General features: G+C 42.5%; 1 protein-coding gene across 1 annotated transcript in view; it reads left to right on the top strand.

The window, feature by feature from the left end:
* The window catches only part of CRYBG3 (crystallin beta-gamma domain containing 3), a 175,928-nt gene that overhangs the window by 147,710 nt on the left and 10,593 nt on the right, over positions 1 to 17,625 (top strand). The window contains exons 16-19 of the mRNA XM_044284494.1: positions 991 to 1,100; positions 2,471 to 2,597; positions 3,297 to 3,436; positions 17,277 to 17,400. Of these exons, the coding sequence (XP_044140429.1) occupies positions 991 to 1,100; positions 2,471 to 2,597; positions 3,297 to 3,436; positions 17,277 to 17,400 (501 nt within the window). The remainder of the gene's footprint in view (positions 1 to 990; positions 1,101 to 2,470; positions 2,598 to 3,296; positions 3,437 to 17,276; positions 17,401 to 17,625) is intronic.

The following is a 17,625-nucleotide window of genomic DNA, read 5'->3' as shown; positions in this document are numbered from 1 at the left end:
TTGTCCGTATTCCTGGGGCAGAACCTACATGCTCCGAATTTACCAACTGCATTGTTGGTAAGGATGCATTCAATGACATGGCACTGTAGTTTGCTAAGGAGTTTCCGTGTGGAATCCACATGGAAAATCATCATCAAATCCAGTGTAAACATGGGCTATGATTAGGTAGCCTAAAAAAATAGATTTTAGGAGTGGTCTAATTGGCTCCTACAATGTGACCACTCCTGAAGTCTACATTATAATGCATTATAAGAAAGTAAGAAAAGTTTTTTTACAAAAAGAGGGCAGTGGCAGAATCAGAACCAGTCAATTTCGTGCAACAACTATTACCTTCGAACAAGTGCTCATTGTGGAAGCCTGTATTCTGCTGGCAATGCTAAAAGGCATCAGGACACCCCTTTGGCAAGCTGCCATCAATAGGGCATATATTCCATTATAACGGTGATTACATTGTGTTTATAGTGCCTGCAAGGAAGTAGCGGAATAAATGATTTAATATTGACTGAATCCATAATTGGAATTCTTTCCACTCATAAAGGCAGAGATTACAGTAATAGTATTATATGAGTGTGCATAATGCATTTTCCTAACAAAATCAATACAACGGCTCCAAATCAGGGGACATCTGATTTGGACAGCTTGTTTTTGTTAGGATCTACCAGTAATAAGCTTATTACAGGTTGTCTGACGGCTGAGACTCCCTGTGATCGGCTGTTATCTATAGGGGAAAGTGGCAGTAAGTGTTTTTTTTGCCTTGCAGCGCCACCACAGGATATATAGAGTATTTCATAGGTTTTTTATAGTTACATAGTTAATAAGGTTGAAAAAATACATAATTCTATCAAGTTCAACCAAGAGGTAGGTGGGGATACGGATCACTGAGTTGTCCAGAGTCGTCGTTCTTCACTCTAATAGATGATGGTCCTGAATGAGGGACACCCTTCTATAATCACTCAAATCTTCACTACTTATATATTTATATTATTGCAGATTAAAGCCTACTCAGGGGCCGAGTTCCAAGGAGAATCCATGGATTTCACACAGGGTGTATCCTGCTTTACATCCTTTATGCCCATGTCTTTCAAGATCTTAAGAGGATGGTAAGCAGCCCATGTATTGCTGAACACTATATCTATGGCATGAAACTGTCACAATGTAGGGGGTTGGGATGTACATAGAATGATAACAGAAGGAAAATGACCAGATACTAGGCCTCACGGCTAGGGAAAGGGAAAAGGTCACCACCTAGGAAACCCTAGACCCAGCCCTGACTCCTGTCAGTATGAATAAACCCTGAAGGTAGGAATATACATACACCGTAAACCTAGGCCCTAGTAATCCTGAATAGCCCTAGGAGTAGTGACTGGGTCTGAGACCACTGGTTCCTTCCCAGATGAACGAACCAGAGTCTCCCTGAGGCCTAGTAAACAACGAATAAATGGGAACAACAAAATACAAAGGGAAGTACACTTATCTTCAATAGAAAATGGATGCGCAGGAACTCAGATGAGGACAACACACCAGCTCTTCCAACTCCAGGCAGATAATATCAACCGCATGGTATGAAGTGTGAGTCCAGACTAAAACAGAGGAGCAGTAATGACCACAAGCTACACCTGAGACAAGAGGTGTGGTCATTACCAACAACAATGCAAGAAGTGAAAACAGATAGGCTGTCAGATAACTTAACGTGCAGCCAGTCTCTCAGATCTTCTAACCTCTGTCACAGGAGGGACCATGACAGAAACAGCCTGTGCCCTCTGTCTGTATCCAGGAAGGTGACATCCCGAACTCTGCTTATATGTAATGGAATACTTCTAGAGCTAAATGCAGGGGATTCCTATCATAATATTACAGAGTTTTCCTCTTGTTAGATACTGATGACCTATCCTCCAGATAGATTATCAATATCAGATCGGTGAAGGTCCTACACCCAGAACTCCCACCTATCAATTGCTTTGGGCAGTTGCTAGTGGTGAAAACACAATGGTGGACGCTGGTGAAAGCAGAAGGCTCCATCCGCAGTGTAATGATTGTGCCCGGGTACTGTAGCTAAGCTCCCATTCACTTGAATAGAGTGGTGCTATGGTTCCCTGCAAAGCTATTGTGCAGGGGAAATGTCAAAAGGACCTCTGACCTTTCATTTTTGGGGATCTGCCAGAGTTAGAGAGGTCATACCCCACTGATTTTAATGTTATATTACACCCTGTAGTATTCCAGAGCAATCTTTAATGGAAATAACCTTAAATCTTGATTCATATAAATGGAGAGTTATTCAGTGAAAGTATGGATGGGACTGGGAACGCCATGTTCTCGAGGTTGGTAAGGTGGCAGCTTTCAGACCCCCATTATCTGGCACTATGATATGTTTAATAGCTGTCACATTCTATTATATCTACATTGTTCTTTTTCTCTCTGCCTCTATAGTGACCAATTATGATATATTTGCCCAATTCACTTTCTCTTCCAGCTGGCTGCTGTGCTATGAAGCAGACTCGAGTGACAATCTGTGTGTATTGGAAGAGGGGCATTTTCCAGACTTGGCTTTGTGCGGATGCCCTACAGCTGTGATCAAATACTTCAAGCCAATAGATTACGTAAGATATTTGTAGCATCTGTTTCCCATTTTGCAAAGTTTAGTACAAAATATCATTTTCCTAATGTCTGTAGTCAGTCAGGCTTTTGGATAGCCTACCGGTGTTTTGTCCTATTTAGTAGTACAAATCACAATATGAATATGTGTATTAAGGAAGCAAGTGATTTTCCATTTGCTTTCTCAACCACAAATAGTGTCTATAGATGCATTCATATTTCATACTATCATCTTCTCGAAGAGGACCAGCCTTCTAGAAAAGGAGTGGTCCCTCAACAAGGTTTCACCATATATATCTGATCATGATTGTAAATTTACGTGGCAGCACCATAAGGCCTCTTGCACACGAACGTTGTGTATCCGTTCCGTGCATTGGGACCTCAATTTGGGGTCCCCAATGCATGGGCAACGTCCATGTGGTGGCCGGGACGGATTGCGACCCATTCAACTTGAATGGGTCCGTGATCCGTCCGCACCGCAAAAAAAATAGAACAAGTTAAATTTTTTGCGGTGCGGAGGCACAAACAGAGTCCGTAGTGCTTCCGTGGGGTTCCGATCCGTGCTTCCGTTCCGCATCTCCGTGATAACGGACCCATTCAAGTGTATGCGGAGTGCACACTGGCCGGTGCTCGTGTATACGGCCATGGGCACACAACGTTCGCGTGCAAGAGGCCTAAGTTTGTGCTTTTCTTACTCATTCTAGGTCTTTGCTGAACCTTCTATAAGTCTCTTTGCCCTGGACTCTTGTGAAGGGAGAGAGTTGCACTTTGAGGATGCTGTGACCTCAGTCCTTAGCAAGGACCTTCACTTTTATGCCCAGTCTGTGTGGGTCAGAAGAGGGCTGTAAGTATCAGTAATCATAATTTGTAATAATGTTGGAATTGCCAGATTGTATTATTCAGAAATCTTTGATTTATAGAGCTTATGGGACATGCACTTAATATCCTTCTTGTAAAATGAGGATTAATGGTTACTGGACAGCTGGCACATGGTCGTTTTTAGAACCAATTGAAGTTAATTGAATAGTAGCCACCCAACAATAGGACATGTCCTATTTTTGGTCCTTTTTACGTCCAGATGGACCCCATTAAAATCAATAGGACAGTTTTAAATGGCCGTTTAGACAGGAGTGCACCCGTCTAAAAATGGGTAGACCAAAAGCCATTCAAGGGTTAAAAAAAATGTGTCACCTCCTTCACTTTTATGTGTTGACTCCATATGATGTGACATCCTCATGCTAGGAGCACAGGTCCTGCCTCCAGTCATGAGCGAGTGTAGCATCGTGTGGAGGAGGGCATTTGTTATTTTATTTATTTTTATTTATTTTAATGGATCTGTTGACACTACCAGGGCTGGGGGTAGGTGAGGCCATTGTATATACTGGGAGCTCAATAGAGCACAAATATATATAATGAGGGGCCCTAAGGGGCCCTTATTTATACTGAGGAGGCTAAGGGTGGACTGGCAGTAGACCCTACAGAGAAATTTCCCGGTGGGCCGATGCCCATAGAGCCGTCCGAACCCTCCTGATGTCCGCCAGCAGGGTACATAACAAGCTGATGCTCTCAACAATTATTTAGTGCTTATACACCTGGCTGGCCACCATAGGTGCCCTCCTGAATTTAATTGTATGGGGCCGCAGTATTTTGTGTTGCACTGTGTTATTTTGTTCTGCACTGAAGTATTGCAGTGCCTCCGTTCCGCACTGGACCTTCTGGATTAGGGACCCATTCAAGTGAATGGGTCTGCATCGGTGACACAGTGGAAAACTGGCCGTGGCCTGTAAATTTCAGACCTGCTGTTTGCGAGCCACAATATGGGCACAGCCGGCACACGGTTTGTGTGCATGAGACCTTACCAGTAGGCTCCAGAGTGGGCACCAGTAGATCTTGATGTAAGGCTACATTCACACAACCGTATGTGTTTTGCGTCCGTTTGGCATCCGTATTGCATCCGTTGTTTTTTTTTAAGCTCCAAGGTAACAATGCCTATCCTTGTCTACAAAACGGACAAGAATAGGACATGTTCTATCTTTTTTGTGGGGCTACAGAACGGACTTACGGATGCGGACAACACACAGTGTGTTGTCCGCATTTTTTTCGGACCCATTGAAATGGATGGTTCCGCATCCTATCCGCAAGATAAACGGAACGGACACAGAAACAAAATAAGTTTGTGTGCATGAGGCCTAAGGCAAATCGTATAGTGAGTCCTATTAGTTCTGTGGGTCTGACAGGTAATAGAGGTAATTCATGTGTGAATGGGGCTAGTGCAGAAACTAACTGTGGCTGCTTTCACTAATGTGGGGGCAACTGAAAAGTGGGCCCAAGTGTGCCTGTGCTTGGTCCGCTGCAAGATTACCTAACTCATTAGCCGCAAAAAGTAAATCCTAAACTGAGAAGGTTGGACCGTTCATGCCCCATAGTATCATTGCAGCAGAGCTGCAGAGCGTAAGGTCTTCCTGTAGATAAGGCTCTGCAGTCTTCTGGTTTTGCTGCGGGTGTAAATGTTGAATGAAGATGGAGTATTTTTCATTTTCTGATCTGTCGGCCATGTCCATATGGCTTAGTCCTATAGAAAGTGTTTACATTCATGGTGATAGTTCAGTGCTGTGTTCACTTAAAGGGCTTTCACCATTACGACAAAATAGGAAATAAATGTCTGAGCAGTGGCGATCCGGCGGCTGGAGGTGCCCTATGCGCCCTGTTTGAGTAGAGCAGCAGGTAGCATGTGTGTCTGTCACTTCATTTTACCCTGTAGGACATAGCTGAGTACAAGTGCCCGGCTATCTATGGCAGCCCCGCAGAGCTGAAAGGATGTCTGTCACTCCATTCAAACGCAGGAGGAGCGCCGGCTCCTGTCCTCCTAATCAGTAGGGGCCCCAGCCGATCGGACACTTATACCCTATCCTGTGATAATGGGACGCTTCACACTTGTGTTATGGCTTCTGTGCATAACAAACCACAGCGCTCTGCTGAATGTGTTATATGGTGGATTCCTGTGGCACCTGAAACTGGTTATTGACATAATGGCGTCTATCATGTGCTGGCACGGGATTTGTTGTTTTAAACTACTTGCATCCCCCATGTAATAAGAACTTTGGAGCATCTATTCTTATGAGCCTTTGTTATGCCATCCATTATTATTACTGCTAGAAGTTATGAATGAATTGCTAACAGTTTGCAGTGAAGGTCCAGATGGGTGTTACCAGTTGGGGTATGGCACTGGCAGCACTGACTGGATAATGTTAGACCGTGCAGGGACATTAACCATCTGGACCGTCCAACTTCTAGTAGTAATAATAAAGGAATGGCACAGCATAGAGTCATAAGAATAGATTATATAGAATTGTTATTACATGGGGAATTCAAGGAGTTACTAAAACAGACATATCAGGAGAGGTGATAAATCTTCATAAAAAAATGCATGGGTAAGGACCATTGAATCGTATGAGTAAGGGTGCTATCGGTTTAAAAAAAAAAAATCAGATAGAAAACTGAAGAGAAATACGGTGGTGTGAATAACCACTCCTGGGACTCGTGCTGGTATAGCAGAAACTGCAGATATTGTGCGTGACTGCAGATACAGCACATACAGTAATAATCTTTATTTACATAGCACCAGCATGTCAGAGGGCTCAATCATACATTACAGAGCAACTAAAGTCAACACGAGGAGGGCCTTGCTCACAAGAGCTTACAATCTATGAGGAAGTACTTTGAGGGTGGCACATAAAGTGCTTGTTTTGATGGTAGTGGTATTGACATTTTTCATGGTCTCTTGGACATATTGTTTTTTTCTTTACATTATTCTTTGTATGGTGCCAATTACAGGGCACTGAGAGGGGGGGTCGTTAAATTGAATAGGGTCCTGGTCTTTTCGGGATTTGATACTTGATTAGTTACCATTCCTATGCTTGTTGTTTCTTATATGACTCCTATGTTTCAGTGGCATGTGCCTTGGCAGACCCAATAAGAAAAAAGGTGCTTGATTTGTACAACGGTCCGGCCATCTTAACAAAATAGGGGAATAGATACAAAACTGCAAGAGCCAGTCTCTGGCCAAGCGTTAGATTAGGGAATGTGATAGGCCTGCCCCAAAACATGTGTTTCTAGGGAGAGCCGAAAACTTTGGGTGTTGGAAGTTACCCTGATTGCCTGGAGTAGGGCATTCCAGAGAGCTGGTGCAGCTCAGGAGAAGTCTTGTCAGAGGTTTGTATTGTGGAGGATGTTCATAGTAAGTCATTGCTAAGTCAAGAGTACGGGAAGGGTGGTAGACAGAGATTGGTGAGGAGATGTAGGAGGGTTCTGCAATGTGAAAAACTTTGTGGGTGGGATTGAGAAATAAATCCTATACCGTGTGGACAACCAGTGCAATGACTGGCACAGGCTGGAGGCATCGGAGTAGATAGATGAGCCTGGCTGCTGCATTCAGGATACACTGGAGAGGGGAGAGTCTGGTGAGAGGGAGACGAGTTAGTAATTAGTTCTAGTAGTCAAGATGGGAACGGATCAGGGCGACAATGATAGTTTTTGTTGTTTCTACAGTAAGAAAAGGGTGGAATCTGGAGATGTTTTTGAGGTACAATATAATAATAGCAAAGACAGGTGCACTCTGCGATGTTTTTGAGGTGCAGGTGGCATGAGCGGAAAAGTGAAAGACTAGAACGAGTTAAGGAAAGATCAGTAGCAAACATAACGCCAAGACGTGCTGCCTAGGCATGATGGTAGTGCCACACACTGAGATGGATGTAGGTAGTTTAAGTAGATGATGAAAAACTATGTGAAATATTCAGTTTAAGGCCTCATGCACACGACCGTTGTTGTGTTCCGTTTAGCAAAATGGGGTTCTGTTGTTCCGTGATCCGTTTCCGTGTGTCTTCCTTTATTTTTGGAGGATCACCAGACATAAAGGAAAGTTAAAAAAAATCTAAGACAGGTTTGCCATGCAAATGATAGGAAAAAAACGGACGCGGACGACAATCTTGTGTGCCTCCGTGTTTTTTAGCGGTCCCATTGACTTGAATGGGTCCGCAAACCATTTTCCGCGAGAATAATATTTATATTTTTTTGACCCGGACTGGAACCATGGATCACGGACGCGGATGACAAATAGTGCATTAGCCGAGTTTTCAATGGACTCACGAAAAACGGCACAACGGACACGGAATAAAACAACGGTTGTCTGCATGAGGCCTAAGATAGAGAGAGGACATGATGTCAGAGACAATGGACAGACTGGTGTTCTGTAGCAGAGCAGTGGAGATGGCCTTCATGGATGTGAGCAGTCTGATGACGGCACGATGCCGTAGTGCTTCCTGGCTGTTGATCTCTCTCCATTTATCTATGGAGCATTAGAGATAGTCTATGCTAGGGCTGGCTCAGACACTGGAAGCTCCTGGACCTCAGGCCACAGTTCCACCATGTACTAGTTATAGTACTGATGTCTTTATGTGGCAGAGGGGTAACACCAGGGCCCTGTGCGACTATATGCAACATTGTCACATATTGTTTCGAGTTTATTTAAGGGGAAATTCAAGTCTCGCCCTGAGGGACAGTCCTACCTGAATTCTCCTGACAAGGTGCAGCCATTGCAGAACTATATGTCGTATTTGCGGACACTTGTTCCACTGACACTCAGTCACATGTTACTTTCCACCTTCAAATTAAACAATTTGTGAAAGGAAATGTTAAGCGTCTCTAGTGCTGGTATTTGAACACGCCTGTTTGCACATTCCTGTATGTGTCACTTGCTGGGATTATTCTTGTGTCATCTTGTGAACGTTACTGAATTGTTACATGGCCGCCTCTTCTCCATAGGAGACTTGGGTGTCAAAGAAAACTCTAACTATAAAAATACCTGAAAGATTTGTAAAACCAACAACAACAGAATACAAAGTGAATTCTTCTCCTCTCCCCCACATACATCGTCTTGTAACTAGTAAGGGAGAATCAAGATAAGGATTGCTACATCTGTCCATGCAGAAATGATCCCCTCTATATGGGGATGAATGATCGCTACTGTGATTTTCATTGTTTGTCAGCAGCACATCCTTGCTTAGACGATGGGCTGCTGACAAAGTGATTTTCTTTGCTGCATAAACAACGGATCAACCAACAAACAAGTATTTTGATCATTTGTCAGGTGATCGGTGGCACCTTTTCACGGGGCAATTATTGGGAAATCTTGATTGCCCTGATAATCTGTAAATAATCATTGTACGTGTGCGACTATTTTACATTATTTCTTACTGTGCCTTCATGTCTGCATTATACCGATCTGTGACATCACTATTTTCTTTTATACTGTGATGTCACAATGTACCTAGTAACCCTTTTGTGTTATTCTATCAGGGAGTGCATGGTATAATTCCTCTGCTGCAGAATATGCATGTACTGTGACATCACTATGAGCAATACTCCATTGTCATGATGACATTACTACTGTATATCCCTGTACTGTGTTATCACTGTATGTGATATATGGCTGTACTATGACATCATTTTAGGTACTATCCCACTACTGTGACATCACTGTGTGCATGATTCCTTTGCTTAATTATGTTAATCACTTTATTATTATTGCTAATATTATTATTGTTATCATGTATTATCTATATGCTGTCACAATACTTATGGATATTATCCCTGCACTATGACATCACAGTGTCCATTATCCCTGCACTGTGACATCACGGTGTGCATAATCCCTATATATCAAGGAGCCCAGAATAATCATAAGCTTTTCACAAAGGCGGTCATTGGTGGACATAGACTCCATACCATGTTTTGCTATGTTGCCCCATGGTTACTTGTTGTCCCTCAGTAGTCCCTATATTAATCCTCTATATAAAATGTTTATAATGGTGTTTGGCGAGAAGTTTAGTGAGTAGGCTTATGCAGTTTGCAAACCTCATGTCACTAATATCATAAGCGATAGTAAGGCAAAGTTCACACATGCCATTTTCTGCAGATTTGCAAACTGCAAATTTGTAGCAATTTGGAGGAAATTATCTGCCGTGTGTGAACTTAAAGGAAATGAGGAACATTGGGGGTTATGTGTACGAAGTGTCAATTCTGCTTATAAACACTGGTGATTTGGCAGGAATCTTAAGGCTTACGTCTGTGGTTTGGCATACATGACTGTGTACTGTGGCCTACTTGTGCACATTTGTCATGTAACATATTGTTTTAAACCATCAACCTAATACAACAAAGGATCGCTCTGCTGCCGCTGTGCGGGTGGCTGCACCTGTCCCACCGGCGCCGCTCATCATACTTGCAGCCACCAAACATAGAATGCGGCTGCACTCGTTTTTTGGAAGGTAAATTGCTGGGAGCCTTTGTAGGGTTCTGCTTTTTTATCTTCGATATCTAAGCAAAGTACAAGCTTGTTTTTTTTTACGACAATTTGTCAATGTCATAGAAAATCTATATATTTGTACGGAGTCTGTATTTTAATCTCTGTGGTATTTACCAAGCTGGCATAAGGGAGGATTGAGGGAGCGGACGGCACTACAGCATACTCTGGAGAGGCGGGATAAAGGTGAGCTAGAGCACACAAGCCAGGGACGGAGTGAACGGAGAAGATCGGCAATGCCAACAGCTTCAGGGAACTGGATGCTGGAGGACCCAAAGTGGTAGAGGCCCCTGGACAATTGTTCCTTATTCTCTACCTATAATTCGGCCCAGTATCGACAGAAACATAAGCTGGCCATACACATTCAAAAGCTGACAGCTGAACGTTCATCTAATTAATGTCTCTCCCCCATACACATTTGGTTTGGCCGGGTTTGTATGTATTGTTAATGGGGAGAGAGGAGAAAGCTGCTGCCGGACACTTCTAATGGCGGTTTGTCTCCTAGACGAACAAAAGCATTGGGCGAAAATATTTACTTTGTCCGATCCTTCTCTTCACCGACATCATCTGTCGGGGAGGAGTCGGAAGCTCCCCATAAACATTAGACTGTCAGCCAAACCCAACACACACACGAGGTATGGTATTGGCTAGCTGTGGACATAAAAATTGTTCATCGAATTATACAAAGCCAGTTTAATCTTCCCATACGGTCTCAGTATTGGTGTGTTAGTACACGCATAAAGCAGCGCGGTTAAAGACCACCTGTCACCTCTGTGGCCCGTTCCTCCCTCGCTGCTTTGCCACTTCCTGGCCCTGTCAATCAAAGCAGCAAGACAGGGGCTGGTCACAGGAAGGAGTGGATCTTGGGTGCAACAAGAGCAATGGTGACACCCTCATTGCACCAAAGGCCTAAATCAGGTGAAGCACAGCTATGTGTACATGATAGGGAGGTCACTGGTTACAGATTCCCTTTAAAAAAACACTTCCATAAAAAAAAAAAAAAAAAACATATTTACAGTCTCTATGTGAATATTCTGTATATTTTTTTAATGGGTGCATAGTTTTCTGGATATCAAATTTTGGAAGTTACGTCATGTTTTTTTGCTTCCTGTCCTGGCTCTTTAACTTCTTTGTTTTGACTTTTAGCACGGCAAACACGCGCGCTTAACTCACTCTCTGTCAGACCATCACTGAGACCAGAGAGAGCCCACCTCTCACACATTATACTGCAATACTGTTCTGTGGTCATCTTTATCATCTAGACAGCTGCCATTCAGTTATCCCACTCTTCAGCTACTACGATCAGGAGGATTACCCTTCAGATCACATCTTCCCTCACAGCAGCAGTAAACCAAAAATGGATTATCTGTCTATATAGGAGGACTTATAATTTGTGCTGACTGCTACCAAAGGACAATATTGTGTATTTAATTTTCAGTGGCATAGTATTGCCAAAAAGCAAAACTGAAAAATTCTAAAAAGAAAATCTGTTTTCTATGAATATTGAATTTAAACAAAATACCCCTTTCTTCTGACGGAAATGTCCCTTTAATTAATCCTAAGAAGAAGCCATGCCATTGTCCAAAACTGTTATGGTGGTGCATTTTTACGAGCGCTGTCTGATATCAGCATTTGTAACTTGTTGGTACATGATAATCTGACAGCAAAATTGAAGCCATCAAATTCCGTGGCCTTAATTTACTTGTACAGGGAAAAATAATTGAAATTAGACGTCTCGTAACAGTGTGTCAGGATGTATTTATGTATGACAGCAGATTAAATGCATTACTGGAATTTACGGCTAATGGAAAGCAAACTATAGTGAAGACGCGCTCGTGAGATTTTATGTCAGTCAGAGGGGGACTGAAATTAAACAAATTATCTCTCAATTTGCTTAAAATCTCAAACTTTTCTTTAGTTATGATTACGGTTCTGTTCAAGTACCAGTCATGCACCGTCCTGTAGACAAATATTCCTGCAAACCAGTATAAAAGCTAGATGGTCCAACATCAATGTCATCATTGCCAGCAAGCACACAGTGATATTGCTGAAGGGCTATGAAGATCACAACATCTACACTACTGTGGGGCGTCAGGGGGGCCAATCTCCTCTATTCAGGGGGTGTCAAACTATGAAATTATCCAGGCCCTCTGTCTCCAGGAGCATTGGATTGGAGAGATGTGCCTGACAATAGAAAGAACTGTACCCTGGGCTATGGTATCTGGCACTATTATGTGGGCTGTATAGCAGCATTATTTAGGCATTGTATGAAAGCCTTAGGCTACATGCACATGACGGACATGTGATGTACATTTTTTTTAACGGCCATCACACGTCCATTTTAAGACCAACGGTAGTCTATGGCTTATTCACACTGCAGTTTTTTTGACTGTCAGTGAAAAACAGACATCAAAACATGTTCTATCATGTCCTGTTTTCACTGACAGACAGCCCCCATGCAATTGCATGGGTCCGTTTTTAATGTCCGTTTCTCAGAAAGGCATCAGTTAAAAAAAGTCTGTAAAAAATTGACAGTTTAGCCTAATAAATGTCAATTTTAGGAGAGCTCTATGTGGCAGTATTAGGCCTCATGCACATAACGGTGTCTGTTTTATGGTCCGCAAACCGCAGATCCGTAAAATACGAATGTGGTCTTTGTGCTGTCCACATTTTTTTTGCAGATCTATTGACTTCCCCCCGGAACAGACATATACGGATGTAGAAAGCACACGGATGATCTGTGTGCTTTCTACATCTTTATGTCCATTCTGCAAAAATAGAACATGTCCTATACTTGGCCGCAAAATGCGGAACACAAACCCACTGAAGTCAATGAGGGACATTTATCAATGCCTTTACACCACAATTGTTGCGTAAAAAAGTTGCACATTATGGCGTACAGCATCTGTGCACCATAATGTGTTACTTTTTGAGCTTCTCAGCGCTTTTCTGAAGTGTCGAGAAAGGGGCGTGACTTAACAGAAGGGGGTGTGGCTTCACAACGCCCCCCACATTTACTATAACTAGTAGGTTATAGCTGAAGAGTTAATAATCTTGCCGCCATAACAAAACTATTCATGTTACACTACAAGTCAGGATGTCTGTGTCTCCCGAACCCTATCTAATTCGGGAGTAGTAAGGGTGGCTATTTTTTGGTGTCACCCAGCTTCTCCAAAAACATAAAAAAATGCAACAGCTGAATAAATTCTTAAACAATGTCACGAACCAGCAGATGTGAACCCACTGTGCCACGTGTCCCACCTCCTCTAAGGGCGTTGTCTAAGTGTACCCCTCGATTTTTCACAGTACCTCTGATGGTGGGGATAGACTTTCCTGAGGGGAACACCAGGTCGCTGCCTCTTGAGTAGGGAAGGCACACTAGGCAGCTGGTCCAGGCGGACCAGGAGGTACCTGAGTAGGTACCAGAAATACAAGCGTAGTCAGGCAGGCGCAATAGTGCAGGACCGAAGGATGAGGCAGAGGCGTAGTCAGACAGGCAAAAGGTCAGGGGAGGCGGCACAGGAACAGGTCAGGAAATCCAGGTCGGCAACAGGAGAGTCAAGAGAAGCAAGCAGGGATCAGACAAGTTGCAGAATCCAGGAACGAGGTATAAGTCAGGAGCACGCATGAGTATCAGGAGCTTAGCAAACACAAGGACCTTGACACTGAGGCAACGCAAGATTTGGAGGGGATAAAAGGTAAGTTTGAAAGAAATAAAACATGCCCTTTTTCGCAGATGATCTTTTAGTCTTCCTCGAAAACCCATAGAGAGATCTGTTTACCCTCTTGCAACACCTTAGAATTTGGCCAGGCATCAGGCTTTAAAGTTAACTATGCGCCGTCCGTCCACACCCCAATGTGTACCAACTAGCCTGATGAAGGGCATTCTCTCTGCCCGAAACGTTGTCCAAAGGAACCAGCATGTCTGGCTAAATAAATAAAAATCATCTAAGCAAATTTCGGAGTGCTGTCCAAATAGCTGAATAGGCTTTAAAGTTAACGCTACTAAAAGTATTATTCCTAACCTATACCATGGACTATGGGCATGTCCGCAGTCCGTCTCTTACTGGAAAACGTTCATAAAATGGTCAGAGGACGTACTGAAGACCAAGATTCCATTATCACCGGAATTAATATTATTTTACCATCATCCAGAAAATCCACATACCACGCAAATAACTCATATAAGCAAATTAGCAGCAAAAATATGTTTATTGCAAAATTGGTTGAAACCATCAACACCACATTTAACAGACATAATAAACCAAGTCAAATGGTGCATGAGAATGGAATTACTAGCGGCAGAACATGCGAAAGATAACTTAGTAAAAGGGCTCATGAAAAAGTGGAGGAGCTTTATAACAAAAGTACTTGACAAAGAAGAAATCCAAGTGGTAATAAACCCGTATAGATCAACAACATGGTATTTGACAGAACAGTTGTGGGGTACATTGGGAAAGTTGGAGCAATATCATGAAATACTATCAGATTAAGACGTTAATAAGCAAACAAGGATACGTGATCTGTTATTACACAAGAACTATGATAGGAGGGACTTTGTGATTGGTGACTGGAAGGGAAAGGGAGGGGTATGTTTGCTGTTATTAATACCTCTGTTTCATTCTACTATGATGTGATTCGCTTTCAAGTAGATTTTTATGTAACATATTATATAAATTAATTTACCAAGGGATCAAATGTATACACTATTATATGAGAAGATAAAACAATAAAACTTTGTTTACAAAAAAAAGGGAAAACCTTATGAAATATAAACAAATAGTGCAGAATTTCAAAAAAAGCTATATTAGTAAGTGTCATATAACCATCTTACAAAGACATTGGCCATCTGTAATCAGAATGTGGCCAACCCCTTTAAAAATTTAGTATAGTCATTTAGCTTTTCAATACAATGTACCTGTAGCACCACCTGCTGTTCTTTTGCTTATTTCTTGTCCAGCTCACTGAGGTGGTCGCACACGCTCAGTTTAAATGTTCAACTGCCACCAGCCATGTCTTCTGTTAAAAGCTGCGGCAGTTACAGGGGAAGAGCGGCAGCAGAAAGGACACAATCCCTGAGCAACAGCAGAACGGACATATTCCTTGAGCCTGAAGAAAATCTAACAGAACAATTGTAGCAATGAATGGGGAGATCTCTGGACCCATGTGAGGTACATGGCTGGTTCTAGCTTTGCTCGAAAGATATTGTCATGTACTATACGGAGTCTTATTTTAATTTTTACATCAATCATGGCATAACCCCTTTAAGGTGAATGCACACACCAAGCTAGCCGCTATACAGTAAGGTAGCGTGATCTCTGGATGATATCCAGGCATGCTGTGCCATGGGAAAAGCGGATTCATTTTGAAGTCTTCATAGAGATTTTACCTTGAAGCCAATGGTTATGAACTCCTGAGCACATTTCCACTATACTTGATAATTGCTTCCCAGGACATACCTGTTAGTACAGCATTGCAGTAGCAATAGACAGCCCAGAGTGTGACATTGACCATTCTATATTTTTTTATTAATGGTAGCATTATATCTGCCATATGGTTTGGTAACAGAGAAGCTTAACCTGCAGCCCCATGTAAAACCACAAAAAAAAAACCACTGGAATAGCTCTGCTACATATGTATAATGCATATAAAACCCCCAGATGTATATATGAGTAGTTACAGTGTGGATAGGAACATATGTACCTGTCAAGCAGTGAGGAGAAAGCGCTGACTGTTATGTATCTATTTCTGCCTGCTTCCCTAGAGATTATATACCCTAGCAGGAGAAATCAGGGAGAGACCAATGACAAACATATGCTTTAAAGTATAAGCGATCAGGCAGAATGCATAATAAATAATTTAGGTTTCTGCTCTTCTCAAAGGCACCTTTCCTAAAGTTTCTCTGCATGCTTGTAATGTAAACTTATTAGATAGGGCACCTTGTCCAGAGCTGCGGGGATAATATTACATTGGAAGAACTTGCATAGAGTTATGACGAGACTAGAATTAGTACTACTGCTCCCATCCCATCAAGTGATGGCTCCTGGGAACTTCCACTGTGGTGGACAACATGTCATCTGGCTTCATTCCTGCACTTAAGGGGCACTTCTGGGAGTTGGAACTGCATCCACTACTATGTCAAAGGGGTTTCTATAATCACCATTGAAGACTTGCTAGGATTGTGCCATCGGTGTGTGAGTGATGGAACCCCTCAATGATGCTCCGGCTTCTCTCTGACTCCTGACTTAGGTGCAGTATTACAATACAGTCCTACTCAAGTGAGGTTGACTGTGTTTTAATTTATATTCAGCATCAGGTTGGGAGCATGGGCATATCCAGGTGCAGAGGTATTAGTCGTACCCAGGCTCTGATGCTTGAGGGGACCAAAAGGTCCTTGTTCCACATAAAACACCAGTATTATAAATGACACATGGTAGATGCGGGTTCCTGTTATGTATTTTCCATCAGGGATGAAAGGATGAAAAGCAGACCTTACATACTACAGATATTCCTAGATGTTAGACCCCGACCTGTCAGTTTCGCCTAGACCTGGCATCATTTTCTGGGGCATAGGTTTATGAATTATTTGGGTTTTCTACATAAGTAATACATAGAAACATAGCTGTGGCAGCCTTCAAAGGGATCGAGCCTGCCACAGGAAATAAACGGCTTCCCCGATCGCCGCTAGGAGAAGCCGTTCCACCCCTAGGAGCACAGCATTCTCGAGTTTTCAGCACTAAGATACCATGGTCACATTTGAACATGCCACCTGATAGAGTTAAATGTCTGCAACCGGCATTATTGCCGATCACAGATATTACTCCTGGATGTCTGCTGTGTGAAACAGCCACTACGGTGCTCATTCTCCTCCAGTGCGGGTTCCATCTTTAAAGAGACGACGTCTGACATACATGTATGGCGGATGTCGTCAGGGAGTTAAAGTTGCTCGTACACATTAGTCTGAAGTTGATGAAAATGGACGATTTCAACAAAAAACAAACATTCATTGGTTGAAATTTAACAAAGAGAAATCGATTTAACTGACCAATGACAGATTGTTATCATCTTGAAAGTAGTCGGCCGTGTTTAATATCTTTCATCCGATTGATGAAAGATCTTTTGTTTCGAAGAAAGATCATTCATGGACGAAAGATCTTTCATCCATTGCCCGGTAAATCTGAAATATGTATTTTAAAGCAACTGATATTGAGTCTGCTTTCTGCTAACGTTTCCAGTGTTAGTCCTTTCATTTCTTCTCCGCTTCAATTAACCACTGCAACTTACTAACCTAAACTCATTTTTTATGTTCTGTACTTTTTTTCAGATGGATTGCATTTGAAGGTGCCAATTTCCTTGGAAGACAAATGCTGCTGGATCCTCAGCAAATTCGAAACTGGTCACAGTTCAGCGGCTGGAAAGCTGTTGGGTCCCTACGTCCTGTAAAACAGGTAACACAAGCTGTAAACTGCGCTCATAGATCATCCCTCGTTGACAGTCCATCAATAAACAAGTCATAAAGATAAAAAGGCAAACAGGCTGAAAAGTTTGGTTCCCTGAGGTAACCCGAAGGCCACAGCAATTAGCGCCTGTACATTACATTACCTGATTTTCTAGAAACATAAGGACAGTAGGCGTCATTGACATTGGAAATACCATTCTCCCCTGCGGCCCAA

This window comes from Bufo gargarizans, chromosome 3 (genome assembly GCF_014858855.1).
Source record: "Bufo gargarizans isolate SCDJY-AF-19 chromosome 3, ASM1485885v1, whole genome shotgun sequence".
NCBI classification, from domain to species: Eukaryota; Metazoa; Chordata; class Amphibia; order Anura; family Bufonidae; genus Bufo; species Bufo gargarizans.
This window is presented reverse-complemented; position numbering and strand designations above follow the sequence as displayed.